This window comes from Equus caballus, chromosome 8 (assembly GCF_041296265.1).
Source record: "Equus caballus isolate H_3958 breed thoroughbred chromosome 8, TB-T2T, whole genome shotgun sequence".
NCBI lineage: Eukaryota > Metazoa > Chordata > Mammalia > Perissodactyla > Equidae > Equus > Equus caballus.
This window is the reverse complement of record NC_091691.1, coordinates 88,452,506-88,469,503: the sequence shown is the minus strand read 5'-3', so window position 1 is coordinate 88,469,503 and position 16,998 is coordinate 88,452,506. Positions and strand designations below refer to the sequence as shown.

The following is a 16,998-nucleotide window of genomic DNA, read 5'->3' as shown; positions in this document are numbered from 1 at the left end:
AGAGGTAGGTGGTGAAGGGTAGGTGAAATGGGTAAAGGTGGTCAAAGGTACAAACTTCCAGTTATAAGATAAATAAGATCTGGGATATAACGTGCAGCACAATGATTATGCTTAACCTATACTGTATTGCATATTTGAAAGTTGCCAGGAGAGTAGATCTTAAAGTTCCCATCAGAAGAAACAAAACTTAAACAATGTGTGGTGATGAATATTAACTAAACTTATTGTGGTAATCATTTAGCAAAATATATGTCAAATCATTATGTTGTACTCCTTAAACTAATACAATGATATATGGCAATGATATATCAATTTAAAAAATAAAAATAAGCAAAAGAAATTGGTACACAAGAGTTCATATCAGCATTATTCACGTATCCAAAAATTGGATGCAACTAAAATCTTCATTGACACATGAATGGGTAAAAAAGAATGTGTTATATCATACAAAAGAATATTATTTAGCATGAAAATAAATAGAGTACCGATACATGCTATAATATAGATGAACCTTGAAAATATCATGCTGAGTGAAAGGAGCCTGGTACAAAGGCAACATATTGTGTAAATCCATTTATAATAATAGTCTAGAGAGATAAATCCAGAGAGACAGGAAATAAGTTAGTGTTTCCAGGACCTGGAGTGAGGGCAGAACTGCGGAGGGGGTTTCTTTGGGGAGCGATGAAATTGTTCTGGAATTAGATCATGGTGATGGTTGCACAACTTTGTCAGTGGACTAAAAACAAGTGACTGGTACATTTTAAAAAGGTGAACCTTATGGGGTATGAATTAAATCTCAACTAAAAAGTCAGTTCCCGGTACATACACCCCTACCCATGCGGTAGGGGAGATGAGAGGCTGCATGTCCTGGAACAACAGCCCTCTCCCCAGCCACAGCCAGGCCCCTAGGGACAGTGCAATCTGAGGAAAGACACTTCCTCTGTCTGCCTCCGTTCCCTCTCAGAGTTTCTCATTTACACAATCCCAGCTTGATAGAGCTGTTTGTGGAAATGGAGGGTTGGGCATGATTTCACACTCTCTCTGAGCCCCACACTCAGAGGAAATCATCCCAGATCCACTCCCACTCACAGTTCTTGGGTGTCTCAGGATGGAGCCCTAAGACGGCGCCTGAAAGGGAGCCTTCCCTCCTGGTGACTGTGGGGCCCACAGAGGAGTGTTTGGGGCTGAGCATTTGACCCATTCCCGCCCCTTCAGATTCTGTCGAGGAATCATCTCTGCTGAGAGTGCAGAAGAAAACAGTTCTCTGCATTTAAACATAAGGAGATGCGTCTTTGTAAACCCAGAGTCTGTCTGACGCAGTTGGGGTGGTGGATCCACATTGCAGGGTCCTGAGCCAGACTGTCTGCCTGGATATCTCACGGTGCAATTCACCACAGTAGAAACCTGGGCTTCTGTTCAACCGCTGTGTGGCTCACTTCCTTCATTTCTGTCATCTGTGAAATGGGGACAACAAAGAGACCTGCGTCAATGCATTGTTAAAGGTGAAAATGCATAAATACATATCTCCACTCAATAAATGTCAACAGTTTTTCATATTGTTCTCTCTATTGGAACACTGTGCCCATAAAGACAATAAGACTCCTGTGATAAGAAACATAACCATATATTTATGCAAAGAACATGAAAACACTAATTCGAAAAGAAAATTCACTCCTATGTTCATTGCGGCATTATTCACAATATCCAAGACTTGGAAGCAACCTTAATGCCCATCAACAGATGAATGGATAAAGAAGATGTGGTACATATAACAATAGAATGCTACTCAGCCATAAGAAAAAGACAAAATCATGCCATGCAACAACATAGATGGACCTTGAGGGTATAATGCTAAGCAAAATAAGTCAAATGGAGAAAGACAATTCCCATCTGCCTTTGCTCTTATGTGAAAGATAAACACACAAACACATAGACATGGAGAACTGATTGGTGGTTACCAGAAGGGAAGAAAGTGTGGGAAGGTGAAAGGAGAGAAGGGGCACATATGTCTGATGATGGATGACAACCAGACTTTTGGTGGTGAATACATTGCAGTCCACACAGAAGTCTGAACATCTGATCACCTGTGCACCCGAAATTTACCAAATGTTATAAACCAATGTGACCTCAATAAAATTTAAAAATAAAGAAATTTAACCATAGCCTTCAAATAATACCTTGTTTTCTTTTTTTTTTAATAGGCATTTGACCCAGACGTTCATTCGATGAATCTGGAGGTGATGTGCTAAAGGACAGGGTGACAAAGAAATGTCATGATTCCGAAGAGCAAACAATTTATTTCTTTCTCCTATTAAAACAGAATTTAGACTGCTGCCATGCAAAAAGGACCCTGTCTGTATCAATTGTTCTTCTCATTGTGAGCATGTTAACATGGCAAGATGAATCCTTCCCATTGACCTTAAAAAAGCAGGGAACATTGGGGACTGGCTGCAAGGAGCCTGGGGAGGTAACAGGGGGACTTCTGTCTAGGTACAGCCTTTAGGGGAAGGCAATGGATTCCTGTTCTCCGTGTACTGCTGCGACACCTCAGCAGTCTCTCTCTAGACTGAGAATTTGAAGTATTTTCCTGGTTATACAGAATAATTACTAAGGAAATCAACAGGTTGGACAAACCCTTTTAGAACACTAAATAGAAAATGTAAGCTTTTTAACTATTTGGGTTTGAAGGCGGTCTTAAAGACTGTTGAACATCCAACAGAAGAAAGGGGGTTATTTTAGGGGTTATTTCTGGGTAGGTGTAGCTCATAGAAAGAGAGAAAGTTTGATTTTAAATTAATTCTCGCTGATGTTAGAAAAGCACCTACATGCATTTCATATGAGACAATGATTGCAGGCCCACAATTATTGCTGAAGGTGATAAGGAAGTATAGGAATAAAACAATAAGCATTTTTTTCTCATAAATCTCATATTCGTGAAGGTGACGTTTAGCCTGGTTAAGAAATCAAAAGTTCATTTACTGGGATACCAACAGCACTGAGCAATGGGAGGTGGCGAGAGAGAGGTATATATTCAGGATCTCACCAGTCACCACACACAGGCTTGCAGGCTCCCTGCCCACCTCTGCTTCCTCCAGGAGCACAGGTAAGTGCTTCCAGCTGCTCCAGCTTAACAACATGAATCATTTTTGAAAATAATAACAATGATGTCTTTAATATCATGTACGTATTCATTCTGTATGATTGTATTTTACTTTTTCTGCCAGGGCAAAATTGAAACACATTGTTCATGTGATTTATCCTTTAGCTAATGTACTTACTTCTGATGAAGCAAATGCTCCCTTAGGAGCATGTGTATGGAGGGGAGGGTGTCTGGCACCCATGGAGCCTCAAAGGAAAAAGGAGAGAGGTGGCTCATGGGAGCTGGTTGGATGTGATCCACATGGATCACAGTCTTGTTGTTATAAAACATTTTCTACCCACACCTAGGACAGCCAGTGATGAAGGAAAGACAATGAAGTTCCATTAATTTTCCACAAAAGTCTTTTTAAATAGTAATTTTGATAATCTTCTAATGATGAAATTTATACATGTACATTGAAAAAGGCTTGAAAAGTAAAAAACATGAAAAAGTTTAGCTGCCAGAATCCCACAACCCCAATATAAGTCATTTCTTCTAAGGAAATTTCATTACAGACTAACCTTCTCTTCAGTAAACTCATTATCCAATGAACCTGATGCTTTTGCAGGAGTTCCAGATCACACCAAGGCCGCCATGAATTCACTCAGTGAAGCAAACACCCACTTCGCACTTGATCTGTTCCAACAGTTCAAAAAATCAAAGAAGGACAACATCTTCTATTCCCCTCTCAGCATCACATCAGCATTAGCCATGACGTACTTAGGGGCCCAAGGAAACACTGCGCTCCAAATGGGAAAGGTAGGTGTCAGCTCCCTTTATGTTCACCTATTTAGACTGATTGTTGGCTTGGGTGCCGATGCTCACAGATCTGGATGTCCCCAGGGGTAGCACAGGAGGCTGGTCAAGCATTCCCATGACCCGGTGAGCACTTGGCTGTGGGGGGCATGTGCCCTCTCCCAGTGCTCTGCCCTCTCTGCTTCCCTGTGCCTAGATTTTCTTTGAGAGCTGGGATCAGCTCCTACAATTGCCCAGCAAGCAGAGGCTTGAATGCCACAGCACCTGCAAAAATGATGCACTGACTTAAATCCATGGGAAACATCTTCACATGATTCCTCAGCCCTGAATGAATGATGAATCGGGATTCTTTGAAGTGGCTGGTGATCAACCAACTCAGCTGTAGCTTTTCGAGGAGCAAATGCTTACACTGAAGTTTCCTTTCTTCTTTTTACTTTGCTTCTTTATTGTTCTTTTTATTTTGGATCGGTTTGGAAGTTTCTTCTGTTTCTTAATTTGGGTCTATTTCTGGTTTTTTTCTTCCTTCCTTCCTTCCCTTCTTTCTTTTTTTCTTCTTTCTTTAAAATTTCCTAAGTTGGACAGATCTTTTCAGTAAAATTTTCTTGTCCCACTTCCTTTCTCTTCCAGGTCCTTCACTTTAATGAAGTCACAGACAACGCAAGAGAAAGACCTACAACAGCTCATGTGAGTCACAGAGCACTTGGATCTAGAAGGAGAAACATATCCAAGAGGGTCAGAGTTTAAACTGGGGATCTCAGGGAAAAGTCTATTTTTAGCGGAAATTTTGGGCTAAATACACAGGACAAGCAGAGTTATTTCTCATCTCATATTACATGCTTATTTATTTCCTATTTTTCTTTCTCGAGAGGAGATCAGCATTTGCTTAAGAGCATGGGGTCTGGAACTGAAAGACTAGCTTCAAATTCCTGCCCTGCTGTTCACAAACAGGAAAGGCGAGCAGGCACAACCACTCTGAGATACACGGACCTCATGCCAGTAACCGGGCAGTGATAAAAATATCTGCCTCAATTCATGCAAATACATGCAAACATTATGACTGTGCCTGGATTACAGGAAGCCCTGATAAATGTTATGTGTCATTATTATAAAATACAATAATTATAGTAATCCAAATAATGATAAATTAATATAACTTCAAATAACTCATAGATGAGATTAATAGCAATAAGCATACATCCAAGTATATTTTGGAAAATAATTGTATGAACTATATAGGTTATAGACTTAATAGTCCAAAAGTGTTAGCTAGCAAGTAGAAGGTTCTGGATTCAGACAGCCTAGGTTCAAATATTATTTCTACTACCTTGTGTCTCTTTGGAGAGATTATTTAATTCTCTGAGCTTTCTTGTTTTCATCTGAATTGGACTAAAGACATGGAGATATTGATGTAAAGCCTTAGCAGGCACATGCTTTTTCTATACTTGGAGTATAACCATCATGAGGAAGAGACATACATCACAGGCAACAGGTCTCACCTGAGAATACCACCTAGGAGTATACAAGGCTTCATGCCATAAGATCATTGAAACACACGAATTCAATATTCTCATACCATTGATTGCAGTCAAAATGAAAATGGCTCTAGCCCTTAACACACTTAAGTTTAGCTGGCAAGCTTGACCTAACCATTTGTACCAATTGGAAGACAACCCAATGGTGAGATGGTGTTGCATCTGCAGTTCAAAAGAGAAAAGACCAGAATATTTAGAGAAGAAACAATGAATTTTCTGGAAGAGATTGAATGTAAAACTTTTAAAGAATATTTGAGAGAAAGTACACCAATATCAGGGAATAATGACAAATGTCATCTGTGGGGTTACCAAATTTAGGTATGGATCTAACAGAGTTACGTGGAGTTAATATTTACATTGACAGAGAATGCAATGAGCTCACTTTTTCCTGTTGATGTTTGAAGGTTGAAAAGTTGGGAAATGTGCATCACCGATTTCAACAGCTTCTAACTGAATTAAAGAAACCCACTGATGCCTATGAGCTGAGTATTGCCAACAGGCTCTATGGAGAAAAGAAGTTTCAGTTTCGTCAGGTAAAAGTTTCACTGGCCTGCCACACCTTTAATCTGCATCCTAGGTCCTCTGTCTCCAGTGACCAAAGGGAGGAGAGTGAGCAGATGAGCCTGGCTGACCCCCATGGGGGGCATTTACCCAGGTTGCAAGACTCCCTTGCCATAACTACACCCCATGGAGTGTCCTGGAGCCTGGAAATCCTCCAAGAAAGTGTGGGTTTAGGGATTACTTTGTGAGGATAGAGCAGGGACAGTAGCAGGGTAAACCGTGAAATATCCCTAACAATATCACTCTATTCAGTCACACAGTGTGAATCATGGTAGGCAATGACCAAGGAAACGTATGGTTGATGGGATGTTGATGGAATGGGCCGACTTGATGCATCTCTGGGGAAGTACTAGAGGATATTGATTGCTCATAATGGAAGATATAAGCAAAGGCGAGAACCTTAAGAGTTCATATTAATGGAGAGGAGTCCCAGGAGCACACCATCTCCTTTGGAGCAACAAGCTTTGCCGTTTGCAGCCCACAACCTCTTCTGCTCCTGCCTTTGTCAGATGGTATTGCCCTTAAGAGATGTCATTCTTATGCCAGCCTTTGCATCCTTTTCACATTACCCACAAGAGAGCTGTATAAAAACAGGCATCATCAAGAAAATGTAGATTTCTTCAGAGTCTGGATTCCTATGCTATACTTTGTTAAGATTGAAAATAACCGACTCGGGAATACACAGTTATAATAAATAACTCAATTCCTCCTTTCTTCCTTCCCATGTCAAAGGAATACATGGATAATGTTAAGAAATTTTACCTCGCCAGTGTGGAATCTGCTGATTTTATAACTGCTGCAGAAGAAAGTCGCAAGAAGATTAATTCCTGGGTGGAAAGCCAAACAAATGGTAGAGTATGAGTGATCATCCATAAAAGAACACAGAGAGTCCCCGCTCTGCTTGAACCCTGTGCTGGACACTGCATTGGGTGTCAGGAGAGAGAGCTGAGATGAGGTTGCAGAGAGGGTGGAGGAGGGCACTGCAGATGGTGGAATGTTCCAGGTCAATGCGGAGAGAAGCAAGAAGAACTCAGGAGGAGTCACAGGACCAGCTTTGTGAAAGCATAGCTGGGAATCTGTGTTTGCTCGTGGCCGTGGATGACAGGATCTTTGTGGACCCCAAGTCTCTGCTCAGACCCCATCTTGAGTTCACATCCTTTACTTTAAATCAGAGCCTAAACTTCTATATATGGTTCCATAAGGGAAACGTCAGAAATGATTCCCATGTCCTTTGTTAATTGGCAAACAAGCAGCGCTCCTGTAAACTCCCCTCCTCGCCACCTGCAGCTGGAGCTGCCTGCCCACTTCTCCATCCCCCCCATCCTGCAGGGACTTTCCCAGCTGTCTTCCCCATCCAGGGCAGAGAGCTTGACACACTCTCATTCTGTGAACCCCTATCATACCTCCCACCCGCATTATAGGCCAAACTTACAGCTATTCAAAGTGGAGAATGAAAAAGAAGACACCCCAGGGAGTGGGGTCTGATGGCACAGGGCATGTGTTTCAGATAATAGAGTTCATGCCATTTTTCCCAAAGAAAAACCAAGGGCTTCTTCCTCTGAGTAGTGAGCCTAAATTTAAAAAAAGATAAAAGGACAAAGGGAGTACGGGGTGATGACTGTAGGTTTGGAAGAACTGACAGAGGGAGGGAGGGAGGGAGGGAACGGATTTGTTCACACAGTAGCTGAAATCCGTTTATCAATATTCAGTGTGAGAGGACTGAAGTCGCCCACAGACAGAGACTCTGAACACATGTCTAGTGAAAAGAATGGCCACCCCATCAGGGGTAAGTCCATCAGGCTGGTGCCAAGAGGAAAGCTGCAGCTCGTGAACTATTAGTGACAGTCTGTAGAGTGGTGACTCATGTGAATAGTGAATGATCAGTAGTAACTTTCAAAGCATCTTTCAGACAAACCACTTGTACTTTTATGATGGAATTTTGTTTTCCTTTTTGTTGCAGGAAAAATCAAGGATCTGCTTCCCCGTGACTCTCTTGATTTTGCCATTCTGGTTCTGGTGAATGCAGTCTATTTCAAAGGGCAGTGGGATAAGAAATTTGATAAAGAATCTACTGTGGAGGAAAAATTTTGGCTGAACAAGGTATCGTGTATAATTTTTTATGATAATAATATAGTTAGTTACCTATGGAATGTTCACTTTAAACTCATATCTGATAGAATGTACAACTGCAGGTTGCAATGAAATTTACATGGCTGTATTTTCCTGTTTCATTTTTTTGACTTTATTTAGTCAGGAATACTTGAAGAAACTCTTCCTATAATTCAAAGATTTCCCAGATCATCTCTTAGAAAGAGGATGTGTTTGGCATCTCAACAGTATTATGTTTGTTTGACTTACACCTCACTTGGCATTTCTTTCCCACATTAATTACTGCAGGATACCAGCAAATCCGTGCAGATGATGAAACAAATTGGTTCCTTTAATTTCACTGAACTGGAGGACATGCAAGCCAAGATCCTGGAAATACCATACAAAGGCAAAGATCTAAGCATGATGTTGATGCTGCCAAATGAAGTGGATGGTCTGCAGAAGGTAACAGCTTCTACCTCCAATTCTTCATACTATTGCCCAGTTTCCTAGTAGCACTCTGCTTGTATGGGCTGTTCATTGAAGTGGTGCTCACAGAGTGTTGGTGATGTCTAACAGAGCTCAGGAATAGACTACTCTTCTTCTCTGCATGCAGTCTAAAGGAGAATTGTTAAGGAGAACCTGGCATCATACTGCATTCCATAGAACAAATATCTTAAGTATCACAGTGTGATATGGAAGAATATATAGAAAATCTTAATATCAGAGGTCGCATTAATATTCTGATGAAAATATGAAATGTCAGTTCAGAATATACCTAGTCACACACCTATAATATTTTGCAACCAGAAGAACCTCTGATATAGTCCAGTGTATTCATTTGAAGACAAGGAAACTAAGACTCAGATGAATGTCACACACGGAAAATATATACAAGTTCACTCATAAACAAAACCAAGCAAATTAAAACAACACTGGGCACCATTTTGCATATTAAATCACATTGGTTTGGGGACAGTGGACAAATAGATTGACCTTGATGCCTACTTTTCAGTTTAGAAGTACTCTGTCCCTAGGAGCTCAAAAGTCATTCAGCGCCTCATTTCTGCAAGTAAAAAAAAAGAAATTTTCCTCTTAGCACTGTTATAATGGTTGAAGTTAACATGAAAAACAACAATAACAATATCTGGAATATTAAGAACATCCCAAAAATAGCCATTTGCAATTACTATAATAGTTTATGATGATGCTGAAGTTGCAGTGAACTTTGAGTGCACTCAAAATATATGTTGCGGTAAGCCTAGAAATTGGAGATCCTCAGGGAAAGTAACATGGCAATGTATGTGAAGGACCATTACAGTATTCATCCTGTAGCTCAGCCATCGTTGTTAATGACATCCCAGTCCTGGGATTTGATCCTAAACTAACTAATGTAAACAAGGCAACAGCCTTTGGACAGAAATGGCTCAAAATAATGAAAAATTCTAAACAAAGAACAATGCTGCATCTTTGTGTTGCCAATAGTTTAGCTTAGGGACTGACACACCATACATGTTTAAAAAATATCAAGGAAAGACATATACACGAACGTCAATTTAATGGTAGCATTATGCAATAATTTAAACTTGATTAGAGAAATATATATCTGTATGGTGAAAGTTTACAAATAGGCCAAGCAAGAAAAATGAATAAAAATAGGTGGTATGGTATAATTGCAGTATGTAAAAAACTGTGTACAGAAGGACATTAACAAGAATAGACTATTAAAAAATGAAACATGAAGTGCGCTGGCAGCTTAAGAAATGGGGACATATAGTTCATCTTTTACAAAATATTTTTATTTAAAGTTTCTTTTTTGTTTTATATATATGTTTCATATATATTATATGTGTATATTGCAGAAGCTACCATTTATTTTACAGGTATAATATAGAAGATTCACTTTATTATTATTATATATCTATGTAACTTCTGTACTTACATTTACTGTTAAAATAAAGGTTTCCACATGATTCAGTCCAATGTTAAGGTATGTTCAATGTCCACTGAGAATCACTTCATTGTTCCTTTTGTCCATTGTTACAGCTTGAAGATAAACTCACCACTGAGAAACTAATAGAGTGGACAAGCTCACAGAATATGAGGGAGAGGCTCGTGGATTTATATTTACCTCGGTTCAAAGTGGAAGACAGCTATGACCTCAAGGACACGCTGATGTCCATGGGGATAGTGGACGCCTTCAGTGAATGGGATGCCAACTTCTTGGGCATGGCAAAGAGCCGGGATCTCCTGGTGACAAAAGTTGCACACAAGTCCTTCTTGGAGGTGAATGAGGAGGGCACAGAGGCCACAGCTGCTACAGGCATCATAGTTAGTGGTAGAACATCAGCACTAATTTATGGAAGTTTCCACTGTGATCACCCTTTCCTGTTCTTCATCAAGCACAATAACACCAACAGCATCCTCTTCATGGGCAGAGTCTCTTCTCCTTAGATGCAATTAGGCTGCTACTACTTTAAGGGGAAGTTCACATTTATTCTAATATGTTGATAGCTAGAAATAACAGGTTCTCTTTAATTCTTTGTCCTTTCCAATCTCATAGTCATCACTAAGAGCATAATGGTTGAAATAGCATGACTGACTATCTCTCTCTTTCTACAAACACCTGTAAACCTACTTTATTTCCTCATGATGATTCCCTTTGGACAAAATGTTCAAGATAAGATGATGGGATATTTCAATACTATATCTTCTCCTAATTTGGAAATAGCATATCTCCAATTTCAAAATCATTTCTACTAATAAAACTTATTATGCTAGCACCCACATTTATTAAAGTATAGGTGTTATTTGTGAACTTAAATATCTAAATTTTTTGGTTTTATGAAACACATGATCATAAAACAGTGACAATCATATTATTTGTTGCTCTTCCCTTTTCTTTTTCTTTTTAACAAAGTGCAAGTAGCCCACCCCAAATAGGAAAGATAATTCATGAATATATTATCACATACAAAAAGAAAACTCAGCAGCTGGCTCAGTGGCATAGCAGTTAAGTTCGTGCACTTCACTTCAGTGGCCCAGGGTTCGCTGGTTGAGATCCTGGGTACGGACGTTCACACCATTTATCAAGCCATGCTGTGGCAGGCGTCTCATTTATAAAATAGAAGAAGATTGGAACAGATATTAGCTCAGGGCCAATTTTCCTCAGCCAAAAGAGGAGGACTGGTGGCAGATGTTAGCTCAGGGCTAATCTTCCTCAACAAAAAGAAAAGAAAAGAAAAGAAAATTCCAAATACGAAAAGGAATGATTAGGCTGAAGTGTAGGCTGCTACCAGAACATGAAAGGCTTTGTAGCACACGTTAAGAACATTCAATTTTATCCTAAAATAAAGGGAAAGCCATTACAGCTTTTGTTCATTTCTTGTCCAAAGAAGAGAGTGAGATCATCATACCTGCATCTTTAAAATGTATCTCTGGTTATTAATATGTAAATGGATGAGAAGGAGCAAGATTGTGGATACTGTGAAATTAATTAGCAAACCATTAGAGTGTCAGGAGTGGAGACTGAGAGAAACAGATTCCTGTGAGAATTGTTTAGGAAGGAAAAATCCACAGAATTCTGGCAACACATTATATATGACAGAAATGAGAGACAGAAGCCAAGAATGATGCCTATATTTTCAAGCATGCCTAACCAACCAGTTTGTTGGGAGAAGATTTTGTTTTGGAGAGATGATCAGATCCCAGGTTTAGGTTTGCGTTTGTTGAATTTTAATCTCTTTTGAGACATCCAAATGGAGTTGTCTAGTAATCACATGAATATATGAATCTAGCGCAAACGCAGGATATGATCTGAAGCTCTAAACTTGTGATGCTCAACACAAAAGTTTTAGAGTTAATGAGTAAATAACTTTTTAAAAGGTGACTAAAGGCAAAAATGAGATCCTAGGGAGAGAGTATAAGGTGATAAGAAAGGAGGGCTTAAAACTGACCTTGAAGTCCTGGGTACGGACGTTCACACCATTTATCAAGCCATGCTGTGGCAGGCGTCTCATTTATAAAATAGAAGAAGATTGGAACAGATATTAGCTCAGGGCCAATTTTCCTCAGCCAAAGTATTGATTGAAGTACATCAATATATAAAGGCTGGGAATTGACAATTTTTATTTTCTGGAACACAGATTTTTTTAGGGGACTGTATTCATTCCAAATCCTTCCCAGTCAATACGGAATCCCAGCTGATTACACAAACCAAGGATTTTGGAGGACTTGAGATAGCTCTAAATTTTCTTCAGCAGAATCCAGCTGCCCGAGAACAGAGCAGAGGAAGATGTTTCACCGTTAACAGTGAGACTTGGTCAAGGGAACTGACAGACTGGCAAGAGAGTGGGTAACATGAGTAAACCATGCAGTGAACAGGCTACGAAGGGAAGGCAAGGCAGGAGGCGGGTACCTTGATAAACTGAGAGGCAGTGGAGTAGTTAACAAGGCTGAAGAACAGAAATGATGGGAATGAGTTTGTGAGAACGATCAGAGGTTCAGAAGTTTGATCCAGGACCTGGGATTTTGAAGTGTATCTTAAAATAGAAAATTGTAGGTAATAAATAAGCTCAGAGTGTGGCTATGGGTGTGAATTAATTTCCAATGATTCAGTGAAGTTGACACTGGTATAGAGATTTGGGGGTTTGAAGAACTGATTGTTAGAATGCCTTTAGACCATAATTTTCAACTACTAGTTATTTTAGTTGGGTTTTCAACAGTTCCTTTATAAAAGCAAACTAGTTAAGACAAAGACTCACAGGAATTTGAGTCATATCAGGTAGAGGAGATGGTTGACATCCCGCTCTGAGACCTGAAAACTTCCCATATATTCCAGGCAAGTCAGAGAACCAACTACCCCTGCACTGTGGCCACATGTAAGAGAAATTGAAGAGAAATTCAAATCTAGGATCTTGTTTTTTGAAACAATAGATTATAATTCATTGAATAAAACAGAACACGAGTCCATACTGATGTAAAATAACTAAATGACTGAATGAAAAGTTTTAAAAGGAATGGATATTTATGTACTTTCAAAGTCCCTCCCCACAGAATACTTCACACCTATTAGAGTGGCCAAAATTAAAATTGATAAACTGGCCATATTAACTGCTGAAGAGATTGTGGAGCAAGGAGAAATCTGATACACTACTGGTGGGACTATGAAGGATGCAACCACTAGGGAAATCACTTTGGTAATTTCTTATAAAATTAAACCTTTGCTTACCATATTATTCAGCAATGCCTGTCCTTCATATTTACCCAAGAGAATTGAAAATACGTGTGTCCAGAAGGACTTGTATACAAAAATTCATAGTAGGTTTATTCACAATGGCCAACATTGGAAATAACTCATATTTGCATCAGCAGGTGAATGGATAGAGAAACAGTGGAATAGGACTGAGTGATAAAAAGGAAGAAACTACTGAATCCTGCAGCAACATGGAGAAACCTCTCAAACACTTCTCTGTGCAAAAGAAGCTGGACAGAAAGAGCACGGATTATATAGTTCCACATACAGGAGGTTCAACCTGTGGTGACAGCAAGCTGATTAGTGCTCTCCTGGGTCTGGAGTTTGGGAAGACATGGATTATAACAGAGTCCAAGGGAAATTTCTGGTTGAGACGAATGCTCTACAACTTGATTGAGTGGTAGTTACACAGCTGCTTACATTTTTCAAAAATCATTGACATGTACACTTAAAATGTGTGAATTTTGTTCTATATAAATTATACCTCAATAAAGAGGGTGGGGATGGAGGAAGGGGAGGAAGAGGAAGCAAACTGGACAAATCACACATAGTTACTTTGCCTCTGGAAATATTTGAGCAAACATGTTTCTTAATTAAATGCGTTTGTAAGAACAACTTCGTTTTGGTCAACTTCTAGCCAATCTTCAATTTATTCACATACGTTTAAATACATTGAATAATACACCAAAATCCTTGTAATATGGAGCAAGAAGCATCACGAAACCACACGTTAAAAAATAAAGTTTTGTGAGTTGTGATCTACCAAGTTGTCTTTACTGATCAAGGGTTTGAAAATGACTATATTTAAAATTTAGTTTGAGATTTGAAAGAGTTTAACAAGAAATTCATGTCCAGATATTTTTCCATTAATTGTCATTGGATAAGGTATGGTATTTAAACCTATCTTTATATCAGTTTTTTGATACAATTCTCAATAGTCAAAGATGAAAGCCAAACCACTTATGTCATATAAGTGGAAGGATAGATGCCTTCTTTCCTTAGGAAACAATATCATCCTCTTCTGGGGAAAGCTCTCAGTGGATACTCTCTTGGCTCCATCTGGCTCTGTCAGAATCATTTGCATTGTATACCTACATCACACACAGGTGGCCAGCAACTATATGACGAATGAATGATTGAGTCATTCTCTGTAAGTGACACAGGGGCTATCGTTTGTTTTATAAGAATTCATTTGCATTTGTATTACACAAGACATCAAAAACATGCATAAAATACATAATTGGCTTCACTGTATGTGGTTTAATTTAGGTCATTCAAAGAACATTTATTCTGCATCTTCTATGTGCAATGCTGGATTAGGCAGTGGGTTCTCAGAAACAGGGTGACGAAAAAGGATAAATAAACCAAGCATCCTGAAGACCAGAAGAGGGGAACTGAATTCAGAACACAAGCAGGCCAGAACTTGGAAAAATGTGCTAATGTTCATGGTCAAGGCAGACTTCAACATCTGGAACAAGAGTAGCAGTATGGATGCAATATATACAAGGAAGTGCCTGAGATCAGTCAGAAAACAGCTGAGCTGGTAGGCAATCAGAAAAGTAGAAATCCACAAAACTTGAGGATACCATAAAAGAGGCCAACTCAGAAATCTTGCTAGACATTTGAAACAGACCAGAACTCACTGAGGGTCCTGCCCAACTAGGAGGCTGTGTGTGTATATGTGTGTGTGTGTGTGTGTGTGTGTGATTCTGCAGAGGATAAAGCTATCTCAGGACATAGGAACCCAGGGCCAAGCCCTTCCCTTCTAGAATCTTAACATCTAAGACTATCCTGTCTCTGTTGCTGATAATTATCTGCCCAGATGTATGGAAACCAGAAACACTCATAATACAAAATATTGCCCCAAATAATTCATGTTTCACTTGAGACTAAGAATGCAAATGCTTCCTCCCCAGGAAGAACTTTTTTACCTATATTTTTTGTCTAACACTAATTTTAAGAAAAACAAAAGCAGCCATTTTTTTAGTATGCTCTGAGTTAAACATTGATCAGACTAAAATTAAGTTCAAGGTTAGATAAACTGCACATGACAGGTGGAGCGATGTCTGCATTTTCACCTCCTGGAAGTGATGTTCATGTCCATTCCCAGGGTGGCACATCAATGACCTCAAAGGCCATGCCAAAGCAGCTATTGCACAGGATCCTAGCATCTCTCTACTTCTGCCACTGGGGATCTCTGCATCCCAACACCCAAGATCCATGCATCCCAACAGCCCTGATTCTTAATCTCCAGAGCAAATCCCCGATTACACAAATGGTGATGCTGGGGAGGTCAAGCTCTCCATCTCAAGGCCCCATCTTCCTAATGCACATCTGCAGAAATACAGAGAGTGAGATAAGTGCTCAGAGGTCCTGGGACCTTCTGTTGACCCCCAGAGGGGGACATTGAGGGGAAGTTTGTACATATGTCAAGTTTAAAAACACTTATTCTGCTGACACCTCCTGCAGTGTCAGACTTAGGGTGCAGCAATGAGTGCAGACTGCCTCACAAATATAGCATCATAAGTGATTATTTTCAAACCCCAGAAGATTGGTGTGCACAAGCTTAGGAGCCAGAACTTTTGAACACCTTTGATGGGCTTAATGCACACATTGGTGTACAACTTCCTTGAGCACTCAGTCCAAATACTGACACGAGACATAAATCAAAGAGGGAGAAAAATGCCTCTCTGACCTGGAATCCACCAACATTTTAGAACTGATAAAATGACAGCTTAGATTCTAATATGGTGGCTAAGGACAGAATGGCCACGATTTGGTTTCCAAGCAAAGTTAGAGAATGATGCTGTTGATAACGATAACGATGATGATGACGATGATATTGATGGTGGTGGTGGTGGTGGTGGTGGTGATATGATAGTGATGGCAAAGAAAACAGCAGATAACCTCTTGGATACATACCTTGTTCCGATTCTTTAATAACCACATACTCTATTTATCCTCACATAGCTCAGTAAAGAAGTAACTCTTATAAAACCCACTTTTAAAATGAAGAAACCATAGGGCCAGCCCACTGATGTAGTGTTTAAGTTGGCATGCTCCGCTTTGGTGGCCTGGGTCTTGCAGGTTCGGATCCCAGGTGAGGACACAGCACTGCTCGTCAAGCCACACTGTGGTGGCATCCCACATAAAACAGAGGAAGATTGGGACAGATGTTAGCTCAGTAACAGTCTTCCTCAAGCAAAAAGAGGAAGATTGACAACAAAGGTCCGCTCAGGACAAATCTTCCTAACAAAAAAACAAAAACAGAAACCAAGACTCAGAAAGATGAACTACTCAAAACCATATATCTATTCCCAAAGCCCAGATTGATATTCAGTTTGTCAAACTCTAAAGTTGGCACACAGGAGGAGGCTTTAGACATGGAAATGAACAAAATTGGTTTTTCTTGCTTACGTTTTGGACTGTAATTCCCTCTTTATTTCTGAATCAATTATTTTCCATTATAATTAGATAGTGGATCATTTCATAGGGAGTAGCCACCAATAGAATGTTAGAAGTGATAGTAGAGATCGTTTATACAATTTTGTGCTCATTTAAGCAGCAATAAAACAAAATTCCCAAAAAATTAAGTATCATCTTTTCAATCACAGTTAGGTCAAGGCAGAGCTGGGATAGAAACTCCAGCTTCCTGACTCCAGGCCTGC

At 39.6% G+C, this 16,998-nt stretch overlaps 1 protein-coding gene across 7 annotated transcripts in view; it reads left to right on the top strand.

Moving 5' to 3' along the window:
• LOC100051371 (serpin B4) overlaps positions 1 to 14,092 on the top strand; it is a 64,023-nt gene extending 49,931 nt beyond the window's left edge. The window contains exons 2-11 of one of the 7 annotated variants that reach the window (XM_070275814.1): positions 2,202 to 2,237; positions 2,940 to 3,103; positions 3,708 to 3,898; positions 4,523 to 4,579; positions 5,832 to 5,960; positions 6,721 to 6,838; positions 7,949 to 8,088; positions 8,386 to 8,541; positions 10,123 to 10,362; positions 13,450 to 14,092. In XM_070275814.1, the coding sequence (XP_070131915.1) occupies positions 3,734 to 3,898; positions 4,523 to 4,579; positions 5,832 to 5,960; positions 6,721 to 6,838; positions 7,949 to 8,088; positions 8,386 to 8,541; positions 10,123 to 10,362; positions 13,450 to 13,461 (1,017 nt within the window). In that variant the 5' untranslated portion in view covers positions 2,202 to 2,237; positions 2,940 to 3,103; positions 3,708 to 3,733 and the 3' untranslated portion in view covers positions 13,462 to 14,092. Of the gene's footprint in view, positions 1 to 2,201; positions 3,104 to 3,707; positions 3,899 to 4,522; positions 4,580 to 5,831; positions 5,961 to 6,720; positions 6,839 to 7,948; positions 8,089 to 8,385; positions 8,542 to 10,122; positions 10,866 to 13,446 lie in introns of those variants that run through there. The other 6 variants (XM_014727876.3, XM_001491507.5, XM_070275812.1 and 3 more) reach the window with 6 other exon arrangements.
• The last annotated feature ends 2,906 nt before the right edge of the window (positions 14,093 to 16,998 follow it).